Source organism: Neophocaena asiaeorientalis, unplaced genomic scaffold, assembly GCF_003031525.2.
Source record: "Neophocaena asiaeorientalis asiaeorientalis breed wild unplaced genomic scaffold, Neophocaena_asiaeorientalis_V1.1 scaffold70, whole genome shotgun sequence".
Lineage (NCBI taxonomy): Eukaryota > Metazoa > Chordata > Mammalia > Artiodactyla > Phocoenidae > Neophocaena > Neophocaena asiaeorientalis.
The window spans coordinates 8,832,329-8,845,883 of record NW_020175410.1 but is presented as its reverse complement, the minus strand read 5'-3'; the positions used below and the strand labels follow the sequence as shown (position 1 = coordinate 8,845,883).

The window sequence follows — 13,555 nt, the reverse complement described above, 5'->3', positions numbered from 1 at the left end:
CCCCTTCATCGGCAGGCGGACTCTCAACCACTGCGCCACCAGGGAAGCCCAAGAGTCAAATTTTTAAGTGCTCATCTCTGTGCTTAAGTGCCCGTCTTTATTATTACTGCTAAATGTAAAGCAGTAATGCAATGGTATAATTTAATATAATACAATGTATACTTATATGAAATATTTATAATAATCTACTCCGTGGAAATGTAAATGGTTACATGCTTCCATTGTAATACAAATGCATTCCAGTATATTTAACACAGGCCTTCTTTTGAACAGGAATAAGCTTCTAGTTCCACAACTAAAGGAATGTTTAGTGTAAAAACAAAAGTTTTTACCAGTGTTTTGCTCAGCAGAAAGTAATGCGGTTTACATATTGAAGTTCCTCTTTCTATTTTTAAATTTTAACATTTTGACAGACACTTTGCCTTAAAGATAAAAGAATATTTCAATCCCCAAATTCAAATGAGGATCAGATTCTGTCCTGAGTCAGACAAGCCAGAACCTTGACAAAAGCTCCTATAGGGTGTCTGTCCTCAGCACAGCCTACTCAGCACTTTTAGACACGTCTCCCTGACCTTCCTGATTACCCTAACACGCAGAGATGGGCAGGAATCAAGATCTCCTTTAGAGATGAATTGAGTGCGATGGGTCTCTAGTCTTTCATTCTACCTGGGAGAGGCCAAAAGGGTACTTGCCACACTGTACAGAAGCAGTATCAAGGTGTCAACACTCCCAAGTGCTGGGGCAGAGGCCAAAAACTCAAGACGAAAAGTTGACATCAGGCACTTACAACCTCTTTCTCTAATGACCTGGAAGCATTTGAAAAACGAAGTGAGTAGGTATATTCCTAAGGAGAATTTCACTCTGTAGGGTAACACTGATTATTCATTTTCCATTCATTCAACATGTTATAGAGTTCCTACTGGGTAGCACATCTAGTTCTGGTACCAAGAATTCAGTACGACAAAGAGCCTGCCTGCAGGAAAATTTATACTCTTGTGAAGTATGCAGGGCAGTAGATAAGCAAGATGATTTCAGAAATGCTGCGTGCTATGGAAGAAACACACGGGGGGACGTGACAGTGTTGGGGGTGGGGAGACAGGATTGCCTTTTGTATGGCGGACAGGGAGGCAAGATTTGAGACCTGAAGAAGGAGCTCTCCTGACAAAGCCGAGGTCTGGAAGCAGGAATGAGCTGAAGGAGGGCAGGCCAGTGTGGCTAGAGGTGGGCAGCAAGGGAGCAAGGGGCGGGAGCGGCAGCCAAGTTGTGAAGGGCCCTGGAGGCCATGGAAAGTGCTTGGAGTTTGTTCTCTGTACAAAGAGAAGCCATTAGAGAGGTTTCTTTTGAGAAGGAAAGGGATGTGATCTGATTTATGGTTTTAAAAGATCAATTTGCCTGCTAGGTAATAGAAGGGCAGAGGTGGAAGAGGGAAGACCAGTGAAGAGGTTTGAATAGCCCAGGTGAGAGATAATGGTGGGCTGCCTGATGGAAGCAGCAGGAGAAAAGCAGCCAGAAGCAAGATATATTTTGAAGGTAGAACTGACGGGATTTACCATAGGCCTACACGGGGAGGGAAGAGAGGGAAAGGAAGGACCAAGAATGACTCAGGTATCATGGCATGAGCAAAGGGTGCTTGGTAGCACCATTTCCAGGCTTATGGAGTGAAAATCAAAGGCTTTATTTTGGATGTTAGGTTAGAGTTGTCTGTGAGAAATCTAAGAGGAGATGTATGGTAAGAAACTAGACGTGTGAAAGCAGGGCTTAGGGGAGGGAAGATAGAAACTTGGAGGCCATCAGTGTACAGATAGTGGTTAAAGCCATGGTATTGAATGAGAGCACTTTAGGCAGGGGCATGGCCAGAGAGGGGAGGGATCTGAACCAAAGTCTGTTCTTGGTACAGGAAGACAAGGCAGCAAAGGAATGTGAGGGTTGCTACCAAAAACCATAAAGTTAATCTACATGTTCAAGTGAGTACAAGGTCCAGGAAGTCCATAGTTGAGGAAAAATAACATGATCAATTCTGTAGATGCTTCTCCTCTTCTATCATGTCTGATAAAGATTTTCACCTTTACCAAACTAAAGGTACTTTTTTTTTTTTTTTTTTTTTTTTTTTTTTTTTGTGGTACGCAGGCCTCTCACTGCTGTGGCCTCTCCCGTTGCGGAGCACAGGCTCCGGACGCGCAGGCTCAGCGGCCATGGCTCACAGGCCCAGCCGCTCCGCGGCATGTGGGATCCTCCCAGACCGGGGCACGAACCCATGTCCCCTGCAGTGGCAGGCGGACTCTCAACTCCTGCGCCACCAGGGAAGCCCCTAAAGGTACATTTTTAAAAGCTACTGTTACCTACTTTAAAGTCTTACCTTTGCTTCAGTGTCTCCCACTCTGTGTAAAACCCTTGGTCCAGGGGGTCCTGGTAATCCTCGAGGACCCTGGGATGACATAATAAGGGAGAGAGGGAACAACCTTGGAGCAACCTTGTTGTGTGCAGTGTTCAGGAAGGAAGGAAGGAAGGGATGAAAGGAAAGGAAAGGAAGGAGGGAGAAAGAAAAAAGAGAAGAAAAGGGAGGAAGGGAGAGAGAGATGGGGGGAAAGGAGAGGGGGAGGGATGAAAGGAAGGGAAGGAAAGGGAAGGGAGGAAGGAGGAAAGGTGGAAAAGAGGGAGAGAGGAAGGAAGGAAATAAAAGCAATGTCCACACTTACAGCCACACCAGGATAGCTGTCACCTTTGAGTCCTGGAGCGCCCACTGGTCCCCGAGGGCCTTGGGCACCCTGGGTAAATTCCAACACCAGGAGATATCATAAGACTAAACTATGAGACACCTGGCAAAACTCAAGCACAAAACCAACTCAACATGCCAGAGGTGGATTTGATAAGTGCAAAGGAACGGTTTGAAAAATTTTAGAAGGAAATATGGCAACTCCTTATCTCCTCATAAGTCTTACCCATGGAATGAGTGTAGGAAATATATATGAACCATTACAAGGTCCTCTATAGGAAACACACTTCATGGGCATTAGAAAAGGGCTAGTTGCTGACATTTTAATTTTAAAAATTACCAATTTTTAATGCATCATAAATCAGGAAGTATAAAATGAGAAAATTTAGTAAGCATCATGTGAGAAGAATAGAGGGGAATATGTAGTAAAAGTTTAAGTATAAAATAAGATACTGTAGGTTACCTATTATTATGTTACATCTGTTATCTTCCTCAATGGCGCCCAAGTTAGGTGAGGAATAAATAAGCTCAAATAAAAATTAAAAACAGATTAATTTTTAAAAAAACACTTTATAAAAGAATAGGACATAGAGTTTGCGGTTCATATCCTGAGACCTAGGACAAAGTTATAAATACTGCTTTACCGTGATGACCTTGGGCATCTAAAACTTTTAGTAGCAACTACTGACCTCCTATATAGAGGATAGGGAAGGAGAATTGTTGCCTTTTGAACATTAGAGTTCTCTGTACAAATAGAACTCGGAGAAATTTCTGGCTAAGTTAAAATGGAGAAAAAGAGAAAAAGAGGAAGACTCTTACCAGAGAAGAGTTATTAATTGTAAGTCTACTACACTTATATTTAAAACATTTCTATTTATACCACATTCCGTTCTGTTGCTGTGATAACTCTTACAACTCTTACAATAACTCTTAAAACTCTCGTCAATTATTTTGATAAAGAGCTGTTCATGTTTTTAAATATTTATGTTTTTCCACATTAGGAGGAAACTCTACTAATAGACCTTTGTTTTCCAAGATTGGAAGAAGTATCAGGATTCTTAATATTTGTTTTATGTGCAAGCAAACACTGAAATCAAACTGCCATTATTCCAAGCCAGAGTGTTGCCCAAAATCTGACTCCCCAAAACTGCCCCTGATTCTACTCCTATGAATGAATGATAGGGAAAAAAATTCTTCAGTCCATTTAAGCAATAAGAAAGTTAAATTGAGTTTGAAAATCATGAATGCAATAGCTGTTATTTCCTATTAAAACAAAGAGACTGGCTTTATGTGGTTAACGTTCTTAAGAATGATGTTCAGAAAACATGTGGCCACTTATAAACACTTAAGGTACTATTTATCATCAACAAAAACCCAAGGTGATCTCTTAAAGTTGTATGACAGAGAAAAAACAAATTGTTCTGGAGAGGTGAATTTTGGTGTATTCCCCACCTAAGGAACTGGTCGCTTCTCAGAAGCAACTTATTATCCTATTCCAATTATGTTTAAGGTTAAAATGCTAAACATTTTCTATGGGACAGGTCCTAAAATAAGATGCCCATTTCTCTGCATGCTTACATAAGGAGCAGGCCAGCAAGGAAACAAAGCAGTGAGTGCTCCCTGGTTAAGTTGAAAGGAAAAAAATTGGTAACAAAATTCACTTTCAGTTTTCATTTCTAAGTTCCAAGCCTATAACACATTATCAGCAGCTGTTACTGTTTATCCTCTGGCACCCAGAGTGGGGGGAAAGCCATTGAAACATTCATAGTTTTTGAACATTTTTTTTCCTGGGGATCTTTGTCCTCTCTCCTACAAAAATTTCAGTTAGCTTGTTACTTCTGATGCTAATGGGGGTGGGGAAAGGGCAGTGTTCTGCTTAGATCTTTATTTTGGATGCCTCACAGTATTTCTATGGATGGAATTGTGCCACTTGGTCTTTCTGCATTGGATTCAAGAAAATGTCTTGCAGAGTGATTCACAAGTGTCTCTCTCATTCAACAGAAATTAGGGTAGAAATCGTAATCAGGTGTTTTGAAATGGGCTTTCAAAACAACCTGGGAGGTCCCTGAAGTGATAGACAAAACTGAATTTAACGTGCCAAAACTTTTATCAGACATTTAACCCTCCAAGAGCTTAAAAACCGATGCATTAGGGAAGAATGGCAGAAAGAGTATCATTAGAGGCCAAGGGATTAGAAAATTGATTGAAGAGGCAAATAACTTTAAATACTATCACCAACGATGCCTAATAATGATCAGTAGAAAACAGGTGGAGCTTTTAAACCCCGGCTGCACATTTAATTAGATTTTTTCTATCGTAAAGAATAGTATAAGTAGAGAGAAGTAACTTTAAATGACGGACCTAGGAATACACAGATTCAGGAAGTTGTCAAACAATATGAAAAATGTCACCCAAATGTTCTTGATTGAGGTCATATCTGTAGTTTTAGCATTAGGAAATTTGGATTTTTTTCCTTGAGTCATACATAACTTGGTTTTCCATAGAATTTTTACATATCTTGGGTTCCTTTGTGCCTCAGAGTCTGGGCAGTAGGATGACCATCTTGTTCTGGTTTGCCCAGGACATTCTCTGTTTTAGCTTGAAAATGCCACATCCTGGAAACCTCTTCTGTCTCAAATAAGCCAGAAGATTATCACTCTAGGAAGGAGGACTCTTAAAGTGATTAAGAACAGCAGAGGTCAGGATCTTACCTCAGCCTTCAAAAAGAACCACTCCAACTTATGTCAGTATATAATAGGTTTTGCATTATATTTCAAAGATGGTTCTAAGTTTTCTTTTTTGAAGTTTGAAAATCACTGACGTTAGTACTTGAACCCTTTCATCTAGAAGAGACAATCTGATAAACTAAAGCCAGCTTCAAAGCTACATAACAACATGCTACTAATTTAATAAGAGCTGATTATGGAGCCCTAAAGCCTGTTCTCATAAACAGGGATGTGCTTGTTGACATTTGGAATGTAGAATTTTGCTTGATGCTGGGTTTTATGTGAGGAGGGAAATGGTACTTTGTTGCCATGGAAAAAAAGTGTTGATTACTAAAAGCTGTCTTCTCCTATAATTATTTGCATTTTCATTTGAAATAACTCTGAAAGATGGACAACAAAGCAGGGAAATCTGATTCAGTAAAGTTTCCAAACACAAACTTTTTGGACAATGTTTTATAGAAGAGATACATTGGCCATTAATAGTAAATGAAGGAGGCTAGAGGCCATATAATCTCATATCAAAGATATTACAAAAAGCATTTTCAATCAACTGTTTAGTCAGCAAACATTTTACCAGAGGAGCTATCCTCCCCCACATTTATGAAAAATAAATGATCTGCTAGCTTGATTTTTTAAAAAGGGAATAGTGTATTCTTACATTTCAGTTCATCAACGTAGAGACTTCAAGTAGAGCAATCACAATCATCCACTTATGATGCGTTAAATCTACTGTCACTTCTCTCACATACAGGAAAAAAACAAAACAAAACGAAAGAACGTGAATAAAGGATACCTTTGGTGCTCGAATAGCAATTCCAGGTTCTCCTTTAAATCCAGGAAACTCAGGTCCTCCTCTGTCTCCCTGTACCTTTCAAATAATGTTCACAGTTTCAGGCTTTAGATTTTATGAGAAACCATAATGGCACAGAGCAAAAAAGCCATTGGCCAATTATAAAGGGCTTAATCTATTAGAATCAGATCCTGAGAGAGTACATCTTCTAATGTATTTGAGGGGAGTTTCAAATCTTAAGCAAATAAAAACTGTCAGTAAAGACTACTAAACTGTTCAGAGAAAGGCCACTGAAATAATAGGTGGCTCTCTAGACTCAAATATTTAGACTGTGAAAACGTCCAGGAATGCTCTTACATCCGAGTGGATTTCTTTTCTGCCAGACTTTCTGATTAGCAGATTATTCTGAACAAATGCAATAAATTCTTACATGCTTTAGGGTCTAGGTATTTAAGGGAGGTAGTTCAAGGTAAAGTGACAAGTTCAAGACCAGAAGCAAGAAATCTGGTTTCTAATCTTAAATTTGCTGCTGGCCTTTCATCTGCTTAATTGTGAAATATCAGGGTTGAGCTATATGATATCTTTGGTTTCTTCCAAAACTGAAATTCTAGTTCACTTGTTTCATGAATCTTTTCCCCACTCCAACTGCCAAAGACCCAAGTAAAAGAAAAAAGCTATTCCCGAGAATGCATACCTTTGGCCCGGGTGGTCCAGGAATTGATGTTCCAGGCATCCCAAAAGGGCTCATACTCCCTGGATCACCCTAAAAAAAGAGCAAACTACTCATTACATGTCAAACAAGGAAACCATATACAGGAATTATATTAAAAAATATAAAAATGTATTTCTAGCATTTTAAAGTATTGTGACCTATTTCACAGACCGATGTGAAAATATTTGAACATCTTTGTTAAACCACTACTAAAGTTATTGATGGTTAAAATTTCACTCCCTTTAATAAATGCATTCAGTTAATTCTTGAGTAATAGGAAATTTCTCTCTCTTGTGCATCCTTTTATTAGCTAATAAAAATCATGTAATTCGTGGTGATTCACTTTTGTATTTGTATGCCAGGAAGCTCGGAGGGAAATATTTGTTCCATTATAACAAATACCTTTAGTGTAAGTTTTTGAGTACACTTGGTAGGTAAATAATGTTCCTTCTAGTTTATAACTTTTTCCTTTGTTACTTTATTTTATGGTCCACAGTATATCAGTCTTCCATTGTGTGGTATCTCACGTCCCTTATTAAAAGTAGAGAGTTTATGGTTTAAAAAAATGAAATTTTGAACAGGAAAATTAAAACATTTCTCTCTTTTTGTTTTTGTCTCAGTATGAGTCTCAATAAAGACTCAGTCTGGAACAACAAGCAATGTCTCTGTCCTACCTGGTTCTAGATCAGTGATTTTCAAATTTTAGGGAACAGAGAAATCATTAGAGAAATCTGGTAAAATATAGGGTCCAGGATTTCAGCCCTGGAGATTTTATTTCAATAGGTCTAGGGGCTGGGCCCAGGAATATGAATCTTTATGAGGCACCTCTGGTGATTCTAAGTACCACTACTGCACTTTAAAACACTGTGCAAAGCAATTGTCTTTCGTTTTTTAACTTATTTTATTGAAGTATGTTTGATTTATAATGTTGCGTTAATTTCTACTGTACAGCACCTATATAACGATCATTTAAAAATGGTTTTCACATTTTTGAGTGATTGTTAAATAGGTGCTCACATAATATCCTCAATTTTGCTTCTTGGCCCAAAAAGCCAAAAATATTTGCTCACTGTACCTTTACCAAAAATTGGCCTCCTCCTGCCTTACAGAATTGACTATTTGGTCCTCCTCCTTCCTCCAGGAGGGACTCTATCAATCAGACTCACTGGTGATGACTCCTGCCCTGAGCCACCTCCATCTTCACAGCTGAGGCCTCCCACTGTGCTGATTCCATTATACGACCAACAGGCTGAGCACACTGGCTGCTGGGGCCAAGTGATGCCGAGGCCTGTATGTGCCAGTCCTTAATTCCAAACCTGTATGGCAATGGCACAGGACATGGCCAGGGTTCTGGCAACAGATAACCACCCTATTCAATCCCATGGCAAAGGGATAAAACATTAACCTGTTAAAATATTCACTAAAACCAGATGAAGCAAAATTATGCTTCTAGATTTAATCTATTCTTTTTTTAAGAGAAGCCAATTACTTTTAAATACAAAACTGTATACATAGAAAGTATGCAATTCTTTTAAAGACCCTTATTTAGGTGTATGTTTTGAAATATGGCAATTCTTTATCAGAAAAAACTTTCTTTCAAAATACAGAAAAATATTCACGTTGAGTCAGCATAACTAAGACATAGAGTAATCACTGTTGTTGATACTAATCCAACACATTTCCTATATAATGGCTTTTCTCATCATGTGCTCCTTGAACTGCCTGTGGCAGAAGACACTTATTTAGGAAATGCAGATTCTTGGGACCCACCCACGTACTAAATCCAGATCTCTAGGCATGGCACCAAGAAATAGGGGTTTGTAACAAGCTCCCAGGCAATACTGATGACACGGAAGTTCAAGAATTACTGGTCTATAGGGGATGCCTTTTTTTTTATACCTGCTCGTATCTTGCTGGTACCCTTTTTTTTTTTTTAAGTTGTTCTTTAATAGTCTGGTCCTTGAACAGACTCCCTGTTTCTTTCTTACAATTAGCATCTTCCTAGAGCCCTGAACACATCCAGATGACCTCAATATTCTCTCCTGCTTAGTCAGGACACGTATCTAATTTCTTGCTTCACAATGTCCTTACTTCTTCCTCAGCACCCTGTCTCGGGCAGATTATCAGGACATATAGGCCCTACTTTCCATTTCACATATTGATTTTTTCCTGTCTGAATAACTCCATGTATTGAACACTTACAATGTGCCAGGAACCATGCTGAGTTCTTTATTCACTCTTTTAGGTCTTCACAACAACCCTGTGAAATAGACACTATTACTCTTTTCCTTCTACGATTGAAGTTGACTGGCCCCCAAAAGTTCTGGGCTGGGGCAGGACGAGAACCCCACTCTCCTGCCTTCTGAAGCACTGCTCTTCATCCTTTACTGCATTGCCGCTCAGTCTGGGACTTCTTTTGTTTGTTTGTTTGTTTTGCGGTACATGGGCCTCTCACTGCTGTGGCCTCTCCCGCTATGGAGCACAGGCTCCTGACGTGCAGGCCCAGCGGCCATGGCTCACGGGCCCAGCTGCTACGCACCATGTGGGATCTTCCCGGACCGGGGCACGAAGCCGTGTCCCCTGCATCGGCAGGTGGACTCTCAACCACTGCGCCACCAGGGAAGCCCTCAGTCTGGGACTTTTTTGTTCTTATTCCACAAAACAAGATGATAGAGAATTGATACCTTCTATGGTCCTAACTTTATCCCAACTACTGAATATTTTGCTGTTACTAGAGAGGACTGACACACAGATTCTCTCCTAGCAGAATAAATATTTCAATGAAGATCACATGTTTTATGCACTCTCTTTATTCCATTCTATTATGGTCTGAAATAGTGTGGTTTCTAAAGCCTTTTTCATTCGGGGGCTTTTGTTTTGTATTTGTTGAGAGGAAAACAGTGGAAATCTAATATTCCATTAAAACCAGGCACAATTACAATCTCCCCAAAGCATAAATGAGAATATAAGAAACATACCTTCGGTCCTTCGGGCCCTGGAAATCCCCTCTGTCCTTGATTTCCTTTGCTCCCTTTCTTTCCTCCATCACCCTGACACAAATTATAATAAAAATATAGTTGTTCTGTGAACAGACCCTCCTTAATGTTATATCATGGCCAGATTCTCAATGAATACCTACTTTAAAGTGATGTTCCCCAAGCCCAGCTCAGCTGCACAGGGTTTGTCAATGTTCCTGAGCAGATTGGATGACTTCAGAATTGTTCAGTCTTCATTTATTCAGTATGATTTAGTATTTTCTAAACTCTATGTTCAGTATCTTCCTTTGGGGCCTTCGATTTGACTTTACAGTTTTTTTGCCCCCTTGGTCTATTAACAGATGATTTTCAGACAGTCAGTTTCAGAAAAGAAATGATTTGTCATGCCGTTTTTCAGCTTCTGTGCTATTTCAGTTTTAAAACATAAAATAAGACATTTAAAAAATCCAGCCTTGTTTCTTCCTCAGTGGAGAGTCTAGTTCTTTCTCCCAAAGGAGGCCAATAACTCAACTGGTAGAAAGATGAGTGAGCATTAACCTGGTGCAGAGCTAGAAATTGCCTAGTGTTCCCCAGCAGGGTTGTGTACACAAATGCTACCCCCAAAGAATTGTATTACCTTCAGCCAGAAGCCTCAGAGAATTCCAGAACTATCCTTACACTAGGGTTCAACTGCAAGGCACCATACCTAAGTTTGTGCCTAGCTCGGTGAAAGAACTCCTCGGGGTTTGTAGCCAAGGCCATTCAATATATACGACATAAATGACTCTACCACAGTTTTCCAGTTTTCAAACCTAAGCATGCATCAGAATCACCTGGAGATTGCTGGGCCCACATCCAGAGTTTATGATTTAATAGGTCTGGATTGGGGTCCAATAATTTACATTTCTGACAGCAGCATCAGGTGCTGCTGTTCCAGGGACTGCACCTTGAGAACCACTGGACTATACCAAGCTCATCGGCAATGCAGACACTTCACTAAGAAGAAAAGGTGACCTGTAGAATCCACGGACATGCAAAGAACTCCCTAATATGCATACTAATCGAGAGTAGTGACACAGGAAATTTAAAAAATACCTGTTGAATGTCCAAATATTGAATATAACTTATTGTATCATTATTAATGCCAACAGAAATGAAATCTACCCACAACTATTTATTTTCTCCCATTAACTACCAAATTGAACTATTGACCTAAATCATCCCAGAAGCCAACAGTAAGAATCCAACTATTATTAAAAGTGCCAACACTGAACCATAACATACCTTGGATATGTAACATATTCCTACCACTCTTCTCCATTAGCCTTCCGTAAGCCCCGAATCACCTTAAAGCCACAAATCCAGGCAGTGCATATTCTCCTTGCTCTGCTGGTCTATTTGACACCACCCATTGCTTTCCTCTTGAAAGCCTTTCTCCTTGGTTTCTCTAACATGGTACTGCTGTGCATTCTGCCTATCTTCATGCTGTTGTGAATATTCTTGCTCCAGCTACTGTAAAATGTGGGATTCAAACTTTAGCTCTCTTTCTCAGAGCTATCATTCATTCCCACGGCTTCAGTTATAACTCCAAGGGTCTGTTTTCCAAAAGTATATTCAAGAAAATGTTAGTTCTCATGAATGTTAATAGGCAATCATTTCTAAAAGTATTTTTTGCATCATGTTGAAAAGGGATTCTCTGTTCATATTTTTACTCCCTGCTTCCCACCCCACCAAAAATAGATCTCAGAGTCTGGTTAATCAATTATTTAAAATGTTTGAAATTCTACAAATATATTTCAGTTTTTCACATTTAAGGTTAACAGCTCAATTTTAGCCAATATTTTCTCAAGGCGTAGACATCTAAGCTATCAATTACTATTTTAATAGAATTATAAACAGAACACTAATAAGTATATGGATTTTATTTTTACTTTACTCATATATAATTCTTCAGAATCTTTATATGGTCATTGATGACCGCACATAAGAAATGCAGGAACATCTGACACCTTAGAGGCTATAGATAATGTCACTAATGGTCTTATTGATGAATTTGGATATTTTCATCTTGACATATAAAGATGTTATTCAACTAGCACTTCTACAATGTATAAAATAAATATATTCCATGTTGTGAAAGTACCACTTAATAAGGTTATATTTCTTATTACTCTGTGAGATTATATACATATTTGAAAAAAATTTATGGACTTTGACGTCTCACTGATGTATCTCAAGTCTTCTTTTCCCTTACTATGTGTTTTTTGAATGTCAATTTGGCTGTTTAGTAAGAAAATGTGTTGAACTCTTCCTCTAAGCTGGGACTTAATGACAGATGGTAGGAAAATGAAAATGAATAATACATACTTGCTGTATTACAAAAGTTCAAAAGCTGGTATCCATAATTTTAAGCCAGAAGTAAACACCTTTGACATAGCAAGAATAACATCAAATTTCTCCTAAGATGGCTCCTTAGTATAAGGACCAGAACTCAGGCAGTCTGCTTCCCTCCCCCTACCACTGTCAATTCCATACCTTGAGGCCAGGTTGTCCTTTTCCAGGTGGTCCTTCAGGGTCTCTTGCTTCTGGAAGCCCCGCTTCTCCCTAGAGGAAATGGCACTGATGTCTTAGCTGACCCTCCCTAGACAGTATGTATACACCCACCTTGTCTCTTCTTACAGCCAGTAGTCTCTGCTGAAATCCTCCAGTACAGACCAGACCTTCACTGTAGTCTCAAAATTAAGTTGGAAGTTTACCAACTTGAATAAATTCATATCAAACTCCAGGTTAGCTCAGAGCAGCTGAAATACCATGAAAAAGTCCAATTTCCCAGCCAATTGCCAAAGCAATAAGCTCACTTTCTTTTGGCTCTTCATTCAAATTTGGTGGTTTGTTTTTTTAAAAAACAAGAAAGACCTTCAGCCTTTCCATCTGCTGTTTTCCACTACTTATATTGAAAAATGAGTATTTCAAATGTCAACTCAAAGTACTTCAGGAAATCTTTATAGTAGCCTTACTTCCTGAATGCATTTACAGACTCCTTTTGGAGGGGGAAAAAAAAAAGTGTTTTTCTGTAAGTTTAAATAAAAGTGCTTTCTAGGAATCCCAAAGGGACTAGGTCACTGGAGGATACCATGGCCAAAATATCAGAGAGAAGACAGAGGGTGTGAGCTACTACTCAGGCTTTGAATTGGCGCTCTTTTATCTGAACTAAGAGAAAAAGGAAATTAAGAGTTGTGGGATTTTTTTTTTCTTGAAAAGACTAAGTTTGTCTTAAATGGTTTAATTTGAGCTTCTGCAGGACCAAGATACAGTGTGGTTCAATAGTTTTACACCAATAATATGAAAAGCAGTGTTACCTTCTTCCCTGTAGTTCCTTTTGCTCCCGGTACTCCTGGCTGCCCTGGGAGCCCGTGGATGAGCAAAGATTTTTATTTCCCAGAAGTTCGTATTTATCATGGAACTCCCCTTTGAGGTACTCGAAATTGGTCACATCTTGTAATACCTGAGAAAAGCCTATGAGCAGGGAAATCTGAATAGTCATTAAACTATTTGGCCTTGGGCAAGTTCCTTAACCTCTCTGGGTCTCAGTTTTGGGTTATGTTGTTTGTTATGGGTTAAATTGTGACCAGCCCCCTC

At 39.2% G+C, this 13,555-nt stretch overlaps 1 protein-coding gene across 1 annotated transcript in view; it reads right to left on the bottom strand.

The window, feature by feature from the left end:
• COL28A1 (collagen type XXVIII alpha 1 chain) overlaps nt 1-13,555 on the bottom strand; it is a 156,924-nt gene that overhangs the window by 74,050 nt on the left and 69,319 nt on the right. The window contains 7 exon segments of the mRNA XM_024767109.1: nt 2,357-2,425; nt 2,697-2,765; nt 6,233-6,301; nt 6,924-6,992; nt 9,920-9,991; nt 12,452-12,520; nt 13,276-13,330. Coding sequence (XP_024622877.1) covers nt 2,357-2,425; nt 2,697-2,765; nt 6,233-6,301; nt 6,924-6,992; nt 9,920-9,991; nt 12,452-12,520; nt 13,276-13,330 — 472 coding nt within the window.